The following is an 18,710-nucleotide window of genomic DNA, read 5'->3' as shown; positions in this document are numbered from 1 at the left end:
GCGGCCGAACACGAGCGGGCCGAGAGCCCGGCGCGGCGGCCCGCGGGAGGCCGGGAGCTGCTGCGCGGCTTCCCTCGCCCCCTCCCCGGAGGCGGCTGCCGAGGACCGCGAGGGCTGCGGCGGCCCGGCGCGCGCGGAAGGGCGGCCGAGCCCCGCGACCCGCCGCGCACCGGCACCAGCACCGCCACCGGCCCGCGCGCCGCCCCCTCAGCCCGCCCGCGCCTGCGCCGCCGGTGCCGCCGCGCCCGCGCGCCCCTCCCCCCGCCCGCGCCTCGCCGCGCTTTCCCGGCGTGCCGCGCGCGCGCTCGGCGCTGACGTCACCGCAGCCCGGCGCCCGCCGCCATTGGAGGTGGAGGCTCCGGCTCCGGCGCTCGCTGCGGCCCGACGGCGGCGGCAGCGGCAGGCCCGGGCGGCGCAGCGCGGGCCGGGGGCATGTGAGGAGACGGCGGCGGCAGGGCGAGGCGAGGCGCGGCCACCGGCCTTCCGCGCCCCCAACCCTTCCCTCTGCGAGGAGGCGCCGAGCGGCCCCCTCCGCTCCCCGCAGCCCCGGCGCCGTCGCCGCTGCCCGGGCGCCGCCTGAGGGGAGAGGCGCCGCCGCCGCCCCTGCGCCGCGCCCCGCCGGGCGGCCGCCTCCCCCCGGGCCCTCTCTGCTGAACCACGGCGGCCCTGTACATGAATTATGTCTGCCACAAGCGTTGACCCTCAGGTAAGCGGCGAAGCTGGGCACAGGGCCTGTGTGCTCCGCGCCCGGGCCCCGGGCTGGGGTCCTCGTGCAGCCTGGGGCCTGCCCCGGTCCCGAGAGAGGCTCCTCTGGGGCCTCGTCTCTCCCGTTAGCCCACCCCACAGGCACAGCGCGTTCCCGCTGCCTTTCCAGAGCAGTGGCCATTTCTAAGGAAGGCCAGTGCTGGATGATACCTGAGATGAACTCCTCAACCCCAGTTTAAACAAGCCCGATTCGTTATTAGCCGTTCCTTAAGAGGCTTTTTCTCTCCCCATAGGCTGTGTGTTTCGTAATGGCAGTATGAGCATTTTTCCAAAATTAACTTTCTCATTTCTCTCTCTCCCCACCTCCGTTTTTTATTTTACTCCATCATATGCTGTGGCTTTCCAGAGACCGAAAGGGCAAGATAATAAAGGTAAGAAACATGCTGAGATCTTGCCATCTAATTTTCTTTTCTTTTTTTCTTTCTTTTTTTTTTTTTTTTTAACTGCAGATGAATCCTACAGGTAACTGTTTGTGAACAGATAGGTATTGGTGTCAGTCCCCATGGATAACATCTGGAACAAATGAAGATATGCTTTGTTTCAAAAATAACATTACCTGTTACTTTTAGGAGCTTGTTTGCATCCTACTTATTGTTACTGAGTTTACAGTGGGAAGGACTGTGTGTTAGCACTAAGCATACATACAATAAGGCTCTTAATTTCCTTAAAATAAAGCAGTTTTCAACATAATAGAGATCTCTTACCCAAGATATAATTTCACATACTTTTGCATACTCCTTTTTTGCTATGTAAATACGATTTTGTTATTGTACTACTATTGACATATATATATGCTAGTTGTCATAATATATAAGTCTACAAACTTCACTTAAGTAATTTTAGATAACAATAGTTAAGCTACTTCTGATGAGGTAATACTATGACAATTCCACTGCTTAAACTGGAATTAAAATTAAATAGCAAATATTTTAAGTAAATATTCTCATTATTGTGATCGCTAGTAAGTGCATAACTGCTGAGGCTTAGATACTCGGACTAAATCTTGCCATTCAGATAGTCTGGTTAAGGTAAAACAAAAAGCATCTAAAATCCAATTGCCTATTGTCTCAAAAAGTTTGTATCTTGTGTTTATCTGTACTTTTATTACATGCTGTTGTCACATTGTCACAGACAAACTTTCTCCAAATATTCTCATAAATTCTCAAACTTCTTTGTTAAACATCTTATTTCATGTAGTATTGTTTTTAATCTAGCTAAGCTATGAAGTAGTTGCTTTATTTTCCCAACATAAGCTGGGTATGATCTTTTTTTTTTTTTTTAAACAAACAGTGGAAACTGTTTGAACTGACCTAGTAATTTTGCTTTTGTGTAATATCTTTCAGCAGTGGGTTTTGAATGTTTATTTACTGGCTAATTTATGTAGGCCTTTGATTAAGGCAGTCTCTTGGATACCACCATGAGAAAGTTGAGACTTAAATTTTGCTTGAAAGCATTGTCAGGCTATGAAGAAACTCAGTAGTTGTTTTTTATAATTAAATGCAACCTCACTTGACTTTCTTATTTTAGTCAATTTAAATAAGCTGTAAGCAGTACATGCAGGGAGAACTGTTAATTAGCTTCTGAGATTTCTAGTCATGCACCAGGACCTTAGGTGTGATTTCCCAATATTTTTCACCAGATTCTTGCCAGAGATTATTTTTTGGTTCAGAAGTAGTTCACGTGAGTTGTTGATTCACTCATCTGTAGAAAAACTCAACTTTTTATGGATGCAAACTTATTCAAATTTAGTTTTGTGAGCAATAATGCAAAGAAATTACTTGGACAAGTGTGATCCTTTTGTCTTTGAAGGTTCTTTGTGCTGTGAAGAAGAATATGACTCTTCATAAAATAACATTAGGGTGGAACTGTTTACTAAAATGCTACTAAGTAGTGTTCTAATTTGTTGCAACTCTTTTCTTCCAGTACAAAATGGTTCATTACACCAGAAGGATACAGTTCATGACAACGATTTTGAACCTTACCTTTCTGGGCAGTCAAATCAGGTTAGTATATTTGTAACTCAGTTTTGTTTTGTAGGCATGCAGTATTGGCAGTCGATCTATAGAATTGTGTTGAGGGAGCAAATTTCTTAAATAGAAATGGAAAAGAAATGACTAGCCTACTGTGTTACTTAGCTTCATGAGCACCAATGCTAGTTTTATTACTAATATTACTACGTGTATCCAGATGGCCACAAATAAAGATGAAGTTAATGCTCCAACTGCTGTCTGTTCATTGCTTCTCACATTGCAGATTATTAATACAGCTGGACTACGACAGACTACTTGATCTTGCAGTTCTTTGATAGATGAGCTACATGGAGGAGTCTGTAGGTTCCGGTTTGGCAGGTCTCTTGATCTGTCTTTAAAATAAGCCTGAAAATTACTGTGGTTGAAACCTTTCCTAGAAAGCACTGAAAACAAGTAACAGAGTGATTCTGCATTCTCATCACACTTCAACAGATATTGCTCTTCTTTTGTGTCCTCTGAAATATCTTAAGAATTTAAAATGTGGGTTTTTTTAAGAGCAAGGCACTGAACTCTGAATATGATCTAGTTCATTATAATGTACATCACTTAACATCCATGACTTCAATATAATAATAATAGAAATTGTCTTCTAACTCAAGTATTTTTAAAATCTTTAAATGAATAAAGTGTCTAGGAACTAGAGCCTGAAAGTTTTCTTTCACGAATATAAAATACAGTGAGGGGGATAGGGGAGGGGGGAGAGAGACCTAGCAGAGGTACATTATTATTCCTTGGCAAAAAGGCTAAGAGGTATGTTTTAAACAGGACATTTACAATTCAGCAATTTGAAGCTGATAGATGCCACTGTGAATACTGGTGACGTTGTTGAGCTTATCTGCAAAAGAACATTATTCTACACACTGAAATAAAAGAGTATGTAATGTGATACTCTGTTTTATTTGTGGAAATTGTGGTTGAATCTTGAATGTGAACACGAGCAAATGTTATCAATTCATCTGCCATGGGTCAGTTATTCTCCAGCTGTATTAAGCGCTCTGGGAAGCACTTATTAATAAAACTATATTAATTTGATTTGAATCATAGCAGCTTATGGGAGGCTGCAGTTTCTAGCTCAGTATAGAGATACCTGAGCTCATCTCAGTTCTAGAAGCAGTCTAGACACACCAGCGTGGAAGTTAGGGCAAATTATATATATAATAACATGCACTGTGTTCCAGGATCTGTGCTCTGAGGGTTCTGGTTCTTGAACTGAGCTCAGAGGTCTTCATCATTCTCTACAGCCTAGACGTGTTCTCCCAACTTATGCAAAGTTAATGCAATTTCATGGGAAACATGTCCTGTGGTCTGGAATTGTTGTACTTGTCACAGTACAAATGCAGGAAGTTTAAGATAAAGTGAGATTCCCTTTTTGCAAAATCAGTTTTGAAAGAAAACTATGCATGCTTTTTGTATTTCTCTCCTCCTTTTCTTTATGATTCTTGTCATCCCATTCCTTATATTTGTATGTAAATTTTAATTATTTAAAACCAAGATGTTTTCTATTGTAGAATACAGTTAACATTCTATTTGATGTAGATGAAAAGTAGAACCATCTGTTATATGTTAATTCTAAGTAATATGTTTCTGTTAACTGTCAATAAGCCCAATTATTAGGATTAAAGGTACAAAGTTACTATGATTTATAGAATTCCATAATTTAATTTTCATATTCTAGTAAAGTGATGATGCATGAAAGCATAGCTCCATTGACTGACCTGTAAATGCCACAAGAAATGGGCATGCCACAAGGAATTGATGAGCTACAAGAAATAATTGTGTAGGTTGCCTTATATTTTTAAGGGGGAAGTGACAGTAGTATTAATTAGAACTCTCTGAGATACCACCATACAGACAACCATATCTCTGAACAAAGCCTTATTATCTACTTATTCTGTCAGATATATGCCCTTTAAAGTTACTGTAAAGTGTAGTTGATTTTAAAAAAGTTAACCAGTTGAATTAAAAAAAAAAAGCTCAAGAAATTAAAAACCTTGCTGACACAAGCAATACATTGGACATCAAAAATTAAATAAAGAGTGATGATACTGTGTTAAATGTCATCTTTTAAAAATACAAGTTAGTCTTTAAAATGAGTATTAAGTATATTAAGTAATCAAATGTAATTTGTCTCCTATCTTTGTGTGGAAAGCTGTACCTAATTAAAGGCACTTGCTTTTTCTTTACAAAGAAAAGTCTGGTATTCAGGTAGCAATAGCGCAGATCAAATTTGAAGTGTCTTACTATGCACGCTGAAAGTGTTTTTGAAAGCAGAGGGAACTGAATGAGGTAAGGTATATGCGTATGATATACTCGATAAGGAAGGTATCCCAGATGTACTGTCATCCAGAACCAGAAGATTTTTCTGAGAATGTGGTATACTTGAGAATGAGAGTATTACGAGCAAGCAGAGAACTTTGGCAGAAAGGAGGATTCTCTTCCTAATTAGTGCAGAGATTGGTTTTAAAAGAAGTAGAGAAGAGATGCAGAAAGGTCAAGGATAAGTTTGTCAAAATAAGTGTACTGCTGTTGTAGTGAAGGACTTCCATCAGGGCTTCTCTTGCACTTTGTAGCATTAAGCCATTCAAAATAGATTGAATGTTTTGTGGGGATGTCTTCTGAAATTTTCTTTTAATCCTGTTAAAACCTTTGTGGAAACCTGACAAGCTATGTGTACGGAAGGTGACAGTGTAAGGAATTGTGTAGAATTGTTTAGCAGTACTGTGAGACAAAACATATGTGTTATTTGGTCATATTCTTTTGATCTTAATTTAAATCTGTAGAATGTACGAAGGTAATAAATACTACCTAAGACCTATCTAAAGCTCCTCCCTTCCACTAGCATTTATTTTAACTTTTTTCTTAATATTAACACTTAAAGATAAAACACATTGATACCAGTCTCAAATGCCCTCAGAAAAAAAGATATTTTAATGTGATAAGTATTGACTCTCTTAAGAGACTAAGAAAATTTAATACATTTTAGAGAATCATCATGTTATAGAAAGATGGTTTGTGTACCTCTTGTTAATGATAGAACTTCCAAATAAATGAAGTCAACAAGAGAAGTGGTAGAGAAGATGTCTCTTGAATCAAAAATGGGTAACATTGGATTTAGGCTGTTTAAAGCTGTTGTGTCTATGGTATATATACAAGTCTTGATATTTTATGGAGTCATTCTTCATACGGGAAGTAAAAATATTAAATTAGGGTTTTGTGGAAGGCTGTTGCTGAAAAATGAACAATAAAAATGACTCTAATGTATCTGGGTATTATACTTCTCTTTAGCAAGGTGTTTCTTAGTTTTCTGATTGAGTTGACAAATAATCTTATGTTTGGTAAAATTACTAAAATGTCTGTGCAATTCAGCTGAGTCTGCATAATATTTGTTTAATTTTCAAACCTTAATTAAGGTTTGACAGAAGTCTTAGTTCCTCCTTTTAAAAATCATCATTCTCTGTGAGTAAGGGAAGATTTGCTGCTCTTTGACTGATTAGCAGGAGATGTTGACCTTTCCTCCCCCTCACTGGTAATTACATGTAGGGTTTCATTTTGGAAGGGCTCCAGTATCTGTGTTTCAAGTTTCATAAGGAAGAATAATACCCCTTTTAGAATAGTCTGTATTCTTTTGCATTGCTGACTATGAGAAACATAAAATACCAAAAAAAAAAAAATCACCTGAAGATTTAGAGTAGAAGGAAAGATTCCTCAGGTCTAAGAAAGCAGTTGAGAAGGAGAAAAGGGAGGAAAAGCTGGAGCTTTAAAGAAGGGTCTGCTGGTTTAGAACAGGTCAGTCTCTATTTCCTAGAGTGGAAAAGATGGCCAGTTTGGAAGGCCTGTCAGAAGAAGTTCTGCGCACTTGTGACTTTACTACTGAGGGAAAGGAGACCTTTGCAGAAGCTTGAGTAGGGTCAGTGAGAGCTTGGATGGCTTACTGGTATATGTCACATGCTGTATTTGCTTGTGTTTCTTTAGCATACCAGCTATTACTTTAACTGTAATTTTAGTTTCTAGTAATTAGGTCTACTTATACCAAACTTGGCACACTTTTTTTGTGTATGATCTAACTGTGGTCTTGCATCTGTGTCAGAAGTAGCCTTTTTGTGTTTTATCACTTGAGGTATATCTTGCTTGTTAGAGAAAGTTGCTCCCTCAAAACAATTCCATAATAAGGACTATAACCATGTTTTCTATCATATATGCTGTTTTATTAAAGCAGTTTTAGATAAAACTTGTATGCTATGAGTCACAAAATGTCTTCTGTTATATAAGTACCTTGAAATATTTTGTGATATTGATAGATTTAAAAAATCTAGATGAAGCCATTAAATAGCCTGTAGTAATGTAACTGCACTTACATGGTCTAAAAATCTCAAATTACTAAATTCACTGTGAGGCAATATTCCTGGACCAAATTTTAAGTTTCCAGATTTAGCCATGTATCTTTCTTTTTAAATACAAGAAATACAACTAGCAGGATGGGAAGATAATGCTGCTTTGACCTAGAGCTACAAATAATTCACAGTTCAAGCAAAAGGTTAAAGAATTCATCTCTGGTATAGAAATGAACGGGTTGCAATAGTGCTATTTTTAATGAATTAAGCAATTTGTGGAATAGCAAACATGGAGTGTGAACTAAAATCTTTAACTAGAAATAAAATTACGTGGCACTATTCTTTTCTGTTTAGTGATGTGCAGTGTTGTGGGTGTTATAAACAAAATTCTTGTGTCTGAAACGACCTCTTTTTTTTTTCCCCTTAACAGAACAATAGTTATCCATCAATGACTGATCCCTATCTGTCCAGTTATTATCCACCATCTATTGGGTTCCCCTATTCTCTCAGTGAAGCTCCGTGGTCTACAGGAGGAGATCCTCCTATCCCATATCTCACCACCTATGGACAGCTCAGTAATGGAGATCACCATTTTATGCATGATGCTGTTTTTGGACAGCCTGGGGGTCTGGGAAATAACATCTATCAACACCGGTTTAATTTTTTCCCTGAAAATCCTGCCTTCTCAGCTTGGGGAACAAGTGGATCCCAAGGACAGCAAACTCAAAGTTCGGCGTATGGGAGCAGTTACAGTTATCCACCTAGTTCACTGGGCGGTACCATTGTGGATGGACAAACAGGATTTCATAATGACACATTAAACAAAGCTCCTGGAATGAACAGTATTGAACAGGGAATGGTTGGACTTAAGATTGGTGGAGATGTTACAACTTCTGCTGTGAAAACAGTAGGTTCTGTTGTCAACAGCGCTGGGATGACAGGTGCCCTCTCTGGTAACAGTGGATCTAGTGTAAACTTGCCAGTATCTAAACCAACCTCTTGGGCTGCTATCGCTAGCAAGCCTGCAAAACCACAGCCTAAAATGAAAACGAAAACTGGACCTGTAATTGGAGGAGCTCTGCCTCCACCACCTATAAAACACAATATGGACATAGGTACGTGGGACAATAAGGGTCCTGTGGCAAAAGTTCCTGCCCCTCAACAGATACCTTCTCCTCAGTCTGTTCCGCAGCCACAGCAACAGATTGTTCAGCCTGTTCCGGCTCAGCCTCCTCCATTGACCCAACCACAGTATCAGAGCCCTCAGCAGCCGCCTCAAAACCGCTGGGTAGCTCCTCGCAACAGAAATGCAGCTTTTGGCCAAAGTGGAGGAACTGGTAATGATAGCAACTCAGCTGGCAGTACCCAGCCTAACCCTGTTCCAAGTGGCGAATCCCATCCTGTTCTTGAAAAACTGAAAGCTGCTCACAGCTATAACCCTAAAGATTTTGAATGGAACCTTAAAAATGGACGTGTGTTCATAATAAAGAGCTATTCTGAGGATGATATTCATCGTTCCATTAAGTATTCTATTTGGTGTAGTACAGAACATGGCAACAAACGCCTGGACAGTGCTTTTCGTTCCATGAATAGTAAGGGTCCGGTCTACTTGCTGTTCAGTGTCAATGGCAGTGGACATTTTTGTGGAGTAGCAGAGATGAAATCGCCTGTGGACTATGGCACCAGTGCAGGTGTCTGGTCTCAGGACAAGTGGAAGGGGAAATTCGATGTCAAGTGGATCTTTGTGAAGGATGTGCCCAACAACCAGCTCCGACACATCAGGCTGGAGAACAATGACAACAAACCAGTTACAAACTCCCGTGATACACAGGAGGTGCCCTTAGAAAAAGCAAAACAAGTGCTTAAAATTATTGCTACTTACAAGCACACGACCTCCATCTTTGATGACTTTTCTCATTATGAAAAGCGCCAAGAAGAGGAGGAGGTGGTGCGGAAGGTAAACTTATTAAAAAATTTATTTTATACACAGATATGGGGAAAATGAAATGTGAAGGCTGCTATGGTGGAAAAATGTAAGTAGGAATTCAAAATATTTTTAATACATCTCTCAGCTTGATAGTTTTGTGTATTTAACAACAAATCTACGCTTATTTGTCTGTGACAATTTCATAGGTAAATGAGTTTCAGAGCAAAAAGTTAAGCAGTGATACAGGTAAAGGAATGTTATGTCCAGTTTTTTTGGTCTTTGTTTTATCTTCAAATGGTTAATAGAATAGAAACTGGTTTCTGTTTCAGAATAGGTTTCTGCCAGTGATTGCCACTTAACAAGCTTTTTGCCTCATAAATGTGAAGTGTTTAACACTGACTGAATGGGGCTACCAAAGTTGTTGCCCTTGTTGGCATGTGAAATCTGTATGTGAGCTGTAAGAGCAATCATATTGCGGCCTCATCTTGTCTGTTCAGTTGGTCTCTCTGGAAAAGAAAGAATTGCATAAAATTGCTGAAATAGTGCTAGAAAGCTTGTGTTTCCTCTGCTGAACTTACTTGTATTATTATTTGGGTAAATAAAGGCTTTCAGTTCCCAGGTCTAATATGTCTACTAGTTCTTGAAGTCTTGAGTGAGGATGTAGTTGGAGCAGTTTGGACAGTAACTGGGAAAGTGTAGTAAAAATATTTACATATGCTTTCATGACCTTAGTCTGCTCCAAGAATCGTCTGTCCTCTATCCATCCCACAACCCCAGTTTCAAGAATGTCTTTCTCTAGGCTGTCTGAACATAATGGACTGATAGAATAGTAGGTGTTTGGATGTACAGTTAATAGCGAAGTAACACCTAGTTACTTGATAGTATTTCATACACTTTTTTTTTTTTTTTTTTTGTATAGCATTTCAAATAAAGCATTTATTTGACAGGCTGGTTTAGTGCAGTTCACGTTTGCCTCAAAATATTTCTGAAGCAGAGGCTTAATGCATGTCCCTGAGCTGAAATTGAAGTTGCCATTTTAAAGGCTCTGTTACCATTTAAAAATGCAGATAAGATTGCTTTGAAGAATCTAGAAAGTACCTTTAAATTATGAGAGAAAGATACGTATGTCTCAAGAACTTTACCCCAGGTGCTTCTAGCCATCTGGTATGCTGTGCTTAGCGTACCTCAACACAGTAGAGGAAATCAGGGTTTAAGATTTCAAGTTTGTCTTGTGTGCTTTCTGTGGGGTTCTCCAAGCTAAAGCTTAAATGCCTTTACATCAACACTTTGTTGCTTCAGCAGACCAGTACCAGTTTTTATATTTAATGAAACCTCTACCTTGAGAAGAGCAGTTTCTTTATGTGCAAGAGAATTGAAAAACCTGGGTTCCTTTGTCAAGTGTTTACAGTGTGTCAGGGGTTGCCTTTTTTTGTTGTTTGTTTGTTTGTTTTTGTTTTTGTTTTTTAACACTCAGCTTCCCTGTGACTTGCTCCCAAGTCTGGAGGGGAGAATAATGTGCGTTTGGGTGGGAGTACTGGGAAAGCTTAAACAGTTGGAGCTTTTCTTTACATCAAGTAGTGAAAGTGGTATGAGATCTATTCTTGAACAGTTAACTTACTGGCCTACGGAAGATCAGATGGCTGTGTGCTGAAAGCTGAAGTGGTTTTGTAGTTACTGTGCCTAATGCTCAACTGTTGGGCTGACCCGACTTTGGTTTATTTTAATGTACACTATTATTCCCACTTTCAGTTCAAGTGAATATGCAGTATTCTTAATCAGGTCACTGCTTTTTAACAAGATCATTTTTCCAAAGTTGGTTGGGTTTTTTCTACCACATTTAAACCAGAAATAAACTCTTAAGTCTAACTTAACATTTCTTAGATTCACCTGAACAACTTTGAATACAGGACAATATAAACCAGGGAAGATAGTAGTGCTAGAGAAATAAAGTAAATCAATAATAATGGAGTAAAAAACAGATACTGTTCATTTTATTGCAGTCTATAAAACTATTATTTAGGAATTTAATGACATTTTTTCCTTCTTTGAATAAACAAATTTTAGAAGTCCAGTTTACTGCTGGAAGACTTCCTTGCAGGATATACACACAACTAAATGCTTATTGTTGAGAAGTTCCTACTGCTGAAGTTGAATCATCCTTGACAATACAAAATTGTTTCCTACGACAATTTTTGAAGAATCTGAGTGCTAATTAAGATAACTGTCTTACAGCTGAAATGGCTTCTCTGTTTATATACGTACCATCTTAAATGGCTTTCAAATTGCCAAATACTTTTAGTCTTCATACTTTGTTTATCAGTAAAATTAGTTGTTAAAAATCTGTGCTTCCATTTCATCCCTATCACCATTATAAAGGACTGGAATTCTTTTTTTAAAAAAAACCCTACACATGGGATGCTTGAACATTATTTCATTTACACAGTAAATGTTCAGTAAGAAAGAATGATTTTGTGTGATCTATGCAATGAGAGCCATTAATATTTAATTTTTTTTATGTATTTTCACTTTGTTGCTGGCCAATGTTTCCTTAACTAATACATGCAGAATATGGTTCAGCGTGTGTTCTGTGAGTTTAACTGAGCTAGGAACCTCTGTGTTAACTCTAAATTGTCAAATGACAGTTGTCAATTTAGACAGCTGTAATGTAATCTTGGATGAGTTTACTGAAGTGCCAAAGGCTCATCAGCGTTACCAACATTAAGGACTGTATCATCAGGTAGAATTGGGGGGAGATTTGATCATGGCTGGATAGAAGTCCAGCTTTTGATTTGCCATAGTAGTAAACTATCTCAGCACATTTTAGTGGCCCAGAACCTGGTAAAGGAATAATAGAAGGGAACTGGGTTATAGAATGAAATAACCAAAGAATGAGGGTCGTGAAATCTCTCCTGAGCCTCGCTTTTTCTTAGTAAATTCAGTGCCTAGGGCCAATATGATCTGACTTTGCGTTGACGAAGTAATTTACGTGATCAAAGTTCACGCTCTTAAAACAAGAAACGATTTTCAAGTTTGTGAGAAAGCTTATTTAAAAAGCAAATATAATATAATGTAGTATTAATTATTCACATTCCCTAGAAACAAACTTGTGCACTTTTTACAAAATTGTCTTCCAAAATCAAAAAACTTAGTAAAGAAAATAAACTTTTTGCACATCTTAATGTTTTTTTTTTTCATTTGCAACTTGTGTCGTGTGCTGGACAGCAGTTTGACCTACTGTAAAAAGTCAGCAGTTTATCTTCACAAAGCTGTATTTAGCTAGATGGTTCTAATTATTGTACCAAGACTGCTTTACTGCTGTCAAGGCACTTGGCTGTTTCAATATGTAGACCTTGGTGTTATATTGAAAGAGCTGTGCAGTCCATCTCAGCTCTTGAATTCCCAAATTTATCATTTCTTCTTTTGGGTGATACTTTTAATAAATATGGTAAAGTGTTAGCTAGTACATGTTAGCAGTTTAGAATACTTATTTTTTTCTAGTGTTGTTTAGACATTACCTGCAGCATGCTTTTTTTGAGCATATTCATTGGTGCAGAACTTCTAAGGTTGGAATTCTGCCCTTCCTCCAAAACTAAAAATTAAATTCATTGCTATTTTAAATTCATTGCTATTTAAGTTTCATTTAATTGTGTTTCCTGGTTTAAAGATAGTATTTATATTTCTGTGTCAGAGAAGATGAATACTGTCATCCTACTGATCTTGACAGACGAGGTTTAGCAGGAAAGTTGACAGTTTGGGGATGGAGTGTAGGGAATAAGGTTTGACAGGGATAGGTGTCTCAAAATGGAAGTTTCTGCAAGTTTTGTGAAAATCAGTCTTTCCTGTATCTGAAGACTATACATACTGATGTCACCAGTGAGAAGTGTGCAACAGGAGCTCCCCTCTGAGATACCAGAGAATTCCCAAGGAGACGAGAACTTAACAATGCTCCAGTTGGATCTTCAGAACCAAAAGGAACAAAGCTTTGTTAGTTACTCAGAAAACTACTTGTTCTCACTTGCAGTAGTGCTAAAAGCAATCAGGGAGAGAATTTGAGTTAGATCATCTACAAAGCAGCCATACTCAAGAGCATGAAGAATTTTTACATCAAACTCCTTGCCAGTTTCTGTGGTTTCAGACACTTCTTAAAAGGAAGACTCAGAATAGCCCCTGAGAGAGAAAGAAAGCAACAAGGTAGGAGGGAATGCCATAATAAATTTACTCAATAAGTAAGCACTTTTTACTGAATTATAAAGCCTAAGATAACTCTGAATGCTGTGAGCCTCCCACCTACTTTTCAGATGCTTGGTGGAAGTGTCCACTGCCAGCCTGTATCCTGTCTATATGGGACTGGTCCATGAGAATGGGAGACTTAGACTTTTGAAGAAAATGGGATTATGAGAGTCAGTGGATGACTACAAAACAAACTCTTTAAAGTTACTTAAGATGGAAATGGGAAATACTAGGCTGAGGGCATAGTACAGTGATGAAATGAAGAAAGGGTATTTCTCACCTTAGAAAAAGTAGTAGAATGAACAATTGCTTTTTTGGAAGCCTGAAAATACGTTTGGTTTGATGCAGTTTTATTCCAGGCATACCTCTTTCTAACTACCTTTTCTTTGAAATGGCAAGCAGCTATAAGTTCTTTTCATTAAGAACATACAGTATCAGAACATACTAGGTGTAGTATCACTAAGAAATGAGTTTCATTGACAGTTGATAATAAGTCAGCAAGTAGAAGATGGGGGTATAGATAAAAAAAAAAAATGTATCACTTTACACAGTCTGTTTTACTAATCCTGTAAAACAATTTCAGTATTTTTACTTATGCCTTAAGTCTTATGTTAAGAACTTCTGTTGACTTCATTTTATTATGAAAATGCAGATGTTAATATTGTTGTGCCTGGAGGCAGAAACTAACAGCCCGTTTGCAGGTGTAACAGACTCTATGCTCCTTGAGTTGGTCACAGCATAAAATGAGAACTGTTTTTAAATGTTTGGCAAAATTCAAAAAAAGCTTTATATTCCAAGGGAAATGATTAGGAGATGAGTTTTATATGGAAGGACTCCACAGAACAAGTAAAACCTGAGTAAAAGCCAAAGGTGTTAGTTTAGGATTTGACTGTTGTTTATGCTTTGACTATTTCACAATCCTCTTACTTGAAATAGAGGATTTTACTCTACTAAGTAGATTCTGCACAGCTGGGGACCTCAGCTTGTCATGTCATGTAACAGCATAAAGTCTAACTAAGCTTCAGCAGGTCCATCTAGTAGAATTTCTTCATTTTGGTCATTTAACATGGTGCTTGAGGTATTGTAGATCACAATCTGATGCCATATTGAGCCATTCAAATATAATGTGTATTCAAGTTGAGTCTTTACATGCCTATTCTGCAGTAGGTATTTTACTTTGAAGACTATTAGGATGAAAATCAGTAAGGCAGAGCTCTTTCTATTTAATCTGCATAGTGTCTTACCTAAAATAAATTGGAAAAAATACACTGGCCTGAAAATACTGCAGCATGTTTTATGGTAGTTGTGGGTTTTTTAGGATAGGAAAAATACTATTGGGAAACATAGGCGAATGTCAGATGGTCAGAGTTCAGCTTATAAATTGCCATATCCTAAGAAAAATATGATAATATTGAGTTTATTTAAAAACAGTAAATGGTACTTCCTAGAGCTCTAACTTTGAACCTCTGGATGCTTTTTGGAGAGACTTCTGGAACTTTTGGTGCTCTGAAGCACTTGCTAAAAAGTCCTCCTCTTATTATTGTGTTGCTGAACAGCTTGTATAAGCCCTTTTCTAGAGCCTCTACTATGAATAGCTTTGTTTATTTTACTCTGAGACATTTGCTCTTACTATTTACTGCTTTTGTAACTATTGGCTTCTGAACTAGGATGCTTTAGAAGTTCTTGGGTTGTTCTGTCTAGCCACACTGGTTTTATCAGACCATCATGCAGTCCACTTTTCTTCCACCTGATGATTTTTTTTTTCCTGTGACTTGTCAGGTATTCCACAGTGTCTCCCAGAGTAGTTAATAAGTAGAAAATAATTGTGAGCAGATATTTTTTTTTTTTGAGAGCTCAAATCCTGTTTTTTGAATGTAACTATACTCCTAAGTCACTTGTATATGTTTGAATTATACTTCTGAGGAATTCAGTAATGTACTGTCCCCTTACTGTTCTTGTAGTGGCTGTCCTACTACTGCAGTAGCTGAGGTAATCCAGAAAGTAGAATATTGAAGGTCTCATTTCCACTTGTGAATGTTGATACTCCATATGTTTTTGCTGTGACCTTCATCTGCTGTCGGTTTGGATTAACTGTGCTGATCCATGTGAAGCTGTATTTTAATATTTGCATCTTACTGAATTTTTGGACTTGGGTATATATGATATATGCTGCTACATTTTATAAAAAGTGTATATTCATATTTGGGGATCACATCTGTGCAACTATAATTACCTAGAACTTTTTCTTGTTAATATGACTAGACTTTCTTAACTATTTTTTAACTTTTTTTCTCTTTGCAGGAACGTCAGAATCGAAACAAACAATAAGAATAAACATATACAGTTTGCTATATATACTAGAACTGATATTGAATTCGACTATGAGAAACAAAATTTAAGTATTCTGGTGCTGTATCCTGGCATCAGGACAAACTAAAGCTTTCAGCTCCAATATATCTTCTCGTGCAGGGGAAATTAAGTTGTTGCATCTTTAAGTACATTGTAGTTTATTTTTGCCCAAGTGGATCTACATTAATTTGTATCCTTTTCTATGTAAAATTCTGTAGAAATCATTAATAAAGGTGTGTCTGTTTTTATTTTTTAAGTTGGTAAACAGTTATATTAACCTACTGTGGACCTATACATGAGCATATTAAAGCGTTAATGCTTCCCAAAGACTTTATTTTGGCTCAAATTATGTTCCTAGCCAGTTAATAGACATTATGGAGAATACATGACAAGTTCTCCTTTATCTTCACCCCAAACCCTGTTTTTTCATGGCAGACGTTAAAAAAATGCATTGATTTTTGTCATTTTAAAAAATTTTAAGATACTGCACTTCAGAATTTTGAAATGAAAAGAATAAATTTCAGATCACTTTGTGCAGCTGCTATGCCTCTTTAGTTATCTGTACAATTACACTTAAAATTGCTAATGCGCCATGTTGTTTTTTTCTGTCTAGTAGAAAATCAAATTGTCAGTGAAATTATTTCTCTGGAAAATATTTCCCTTTTACATTCTGTTAACCAGTGCTTCAGTGTGCATTTGTTATACCATATCCTGCCAAGAGTGAGCGAGATGCTTTCTCTCGGCCATAATTCTGCTTTATGGTTTTGTAGCTTAATAATTAAATAATAATGTGATGCTATCAACATTGCAGGGGTTTTGGGCAATGTGTTTAAACCTGTTTCAGCTTTCAGGTGTTATTAGTTAATTGCAGATCATTTTTAATCTTTCCCTTCATTACTCCCCCCCCACCCCCCGAAATCCTAATTACATTTAAAGTTTTTTATACCAATAATGCTGAGCTTTAACGTAGGAACTAATAGTACGGATAATATGATGGATTATGCCTCAGATGTTTAAAATTGACAGTGTGTATGTCTAATTTTTTTCTGTTGGATGAGTAAAAAAACCTGTTTTAAGAAACTGAATTTGCTGTCATGTTTTTGTGGAGTGAGGGGACCTTCGGAGAACCTGTCACCAACTGGAGTTCCAATTAAGCATGGAAATGGTGCTCATGTCTGCTGCTCTAGCACACTGATCTGCACGTGTTTATTGTAGAGGATCTTTTACTATATTAGAAAGCAAATATCTTCTGAAAACTATTTACTCCAAAAGGACCTCCAATTTAAATAAAGTTTAAGCTGTATCATTTAGACTTGTATTTAGAACGTATAACTCTGTCTCTGGACTGTTACTGACTGTAAGGGTAATGGACAGCATCAGATTAACTTTTTCCTCTAGGAGAATACAAGCCTTAATAAACAATACGTATTTAGCAAGTTTGATGTCATTTTCATTTTTTTCCCGTTTTCAGTTGTCTTCCTGTGTTACAATAACCCCTTGTACAAACTCATGAGTTAAGTCTACTTTGAAAAATGTGTTGGTTGAATAACATAATGTTCACTCTCAGCGTGCTTTGTATTTGCTAAAATCTTTCACAGGACTCTGCAGAGAACATTCAAGCTGCTTTGAGTGTTACTGTTTCTCAGAGGAAATACATGTGCTTACAAAGGTTGTCACTTGTACTTCCCACTCTCCTTGTATGGTAGAGAGGCTCCAAGATTGGAAGTTGACCTGCAGCCTTCAGGAGAAGGTATTAAGACCAGGGTCATTGGGATGAGAATAGAACTTTACAGATAGAAGTAAATCTTCTGAAGGTTTTCTTTTATGGGTGTTGGTTGTATTTCACAACTCTATCATAATTTGGCATGTTTTATTTTTTACTAATGTTTTTGAACAATATTGCGTTATAATTGTGTTACCATCTAATGAAAGCACATGGTACTGGTTTCTGTAGTTAAAGACAGGACACTTGTAACTAATACTGGAGCCAGAATGAATTTGGTTTCATCTAGACCTTGAACAGAACAGTTGCACAACTCTATTTTTTATTTTTCTTTTTTTCTTTTTTTTTTTTTTTTTTTTCTGTTCTGGGAAAAAAAAAGCATAATTCCTGTGATTCAGCTGTTGACTTGGTATAAATATGCTCTTAAAAAACAATCTTATCTCAAATCAGTTTGGCAGTACTGTTGACAAAAATTACAATGTGTCTCAACTTGCTACCCTGGTTTTGTGGGTAGCAGGAAAAATTATTGCAGCTTCAATATGCAGAGATTTCTCTTTCAGGTATTGCAGAGCTGTGTTGAATAGCGATATCTGATTTAAAGTGGAAGAAAATTGTTTAACAGTGAAATAGTCACTTTTTTCATTGTTACTGTGTTAGTGGTAAGACGGCTCAAATCAAGCAGACTGTTAGTCGTGTTCATTCTCATGCAGCTGTCTTTTCAGTTTAAAGAAACATCCTTTTATTCACTGAATTTGAATTTTGGAGTGTTTGAATTACACTAGAGGATGTGGGGGAGAATATTCTTCCAGTATCTGTTCTACAATAACTTGTTGTCACAGCTCTTGTTTTATTCTTTCTTTAATCCAAGTAATAGTTCTAAAAACTTGTATGTTTTTTTGACCTTGTGATTAAATTCATTGCTTAAATGAGTAACTTTATAATATTTTTAGAATGTGTGCATGTGTGACAGTATTTCTTTTGCCTACTACTTCTAAGCTGAATGTAACTTACCGTATTAGATAATGCCAAATACTGATCACAGAATCAAGTGAAGTAGTTTTCTCTGATTTAGTTACTGGTCAGACACAGCAGCACATCTTGCTACTCTGAAGTGTGAATATGTTATAGCTTTGACCATTACAATAGAAGAAAAATGTTTTCATCCACAGATAGTACTGAACACTTAATCTTTATGAAGATTATATTTGTTGGTGCAAAGGATGGTTTTAAGTGATTTGAGCTTGTAGAGAAAATGGCCGAGAGAAAGCTACACTGAGATGTAATGAAGGAAACAGGTAAGAGTAAACAAAATATGTTTGTGTTACAAAGCTACAAGCAACACAGTGTGCTTGTAA

The 18,710-nt window shown here is 37.7% G+C and overlaps 1 protein-coding gene across 2 annotated transcripts; it reads left to right on the top strand.

Moving 5' to 3' along the window:
- Positions 1-572: 572 nt before the first annotated feature.
- Positions 573-17,068, top strand: YTHDF1 (YTH N6-methyladenosine RNA binding protein F1). 2 transcript variants are annotated; one of them, XM_062588997.1, is made up of 5 exons: positions 573-706; positions 1,112-1,136; positions 2,689-2,768; positions 7,557-9,083; positions 15,585-17,068. In XM_062588997.1, the coding sequence occupies exons 1-5, from the start codon at positions 680-682 to the stop codon at positions 15,609-15,611; spliced, it is 1,686 nt and encodes a 561-aa protein (XP_062444981.1). In that variant the 5' UTR covers positions 573-679; the 3' UTR covers positions 15,612-17,068. The 2 variants fall into 2 exon arrangements, with proteins under 2 accessions (XP_062444981.1, XP_062444980.1); XM_062588996.1 differs by having other exon boundaries at positions 7,557-9,159.
- The last annotated feature ends 1,642 nt before the right edge of the window (positions 17,069-18,710 follow it).

This window comes from Rhea pennata, chromosome 16 (assembly GCF_028389875.1).
Source record: "Rhea pennata isolate bPtePen1 chromosome 16, bPtePen1.pri, whole genome shotgun sequence".
In the NCBI taxonomy this organism is placed as follows: domain Eukaryota; kingdom Metazoa; phylum Chordata; class Aves; order Rheiformes; family Rheidae; genus Rhea; species Rhea pennata.
The sequence above is the reverse complement of the archived record's forward strand: the minus strand, read 5'-3'. Positions and strand labels throughout refer to the sequence as shown.

Bases quoted from the DNA above. Each gene is read 5' to 3' on its own strand.
- YTHDF1 (XM_062588996.1), top strand. From the start codon at position 680: ATGTCTGCCACAAGCGTTGACCCTCAG. The intron at 707-1,111 runs GTAAGCGGCGAA...GTGGCTTTCCAG, and splicing joins CCACAAGCGTTGACCCTCAG to AGACCGAAAGGGCAAGATAA. The intron at 2,769-7,556 runs GTTAGTATATTT...TCCCCTTAACAG, and splicing joins TTTCTGGGCAGTCAAATCAG to AACAATAGTTATCCATCAAT.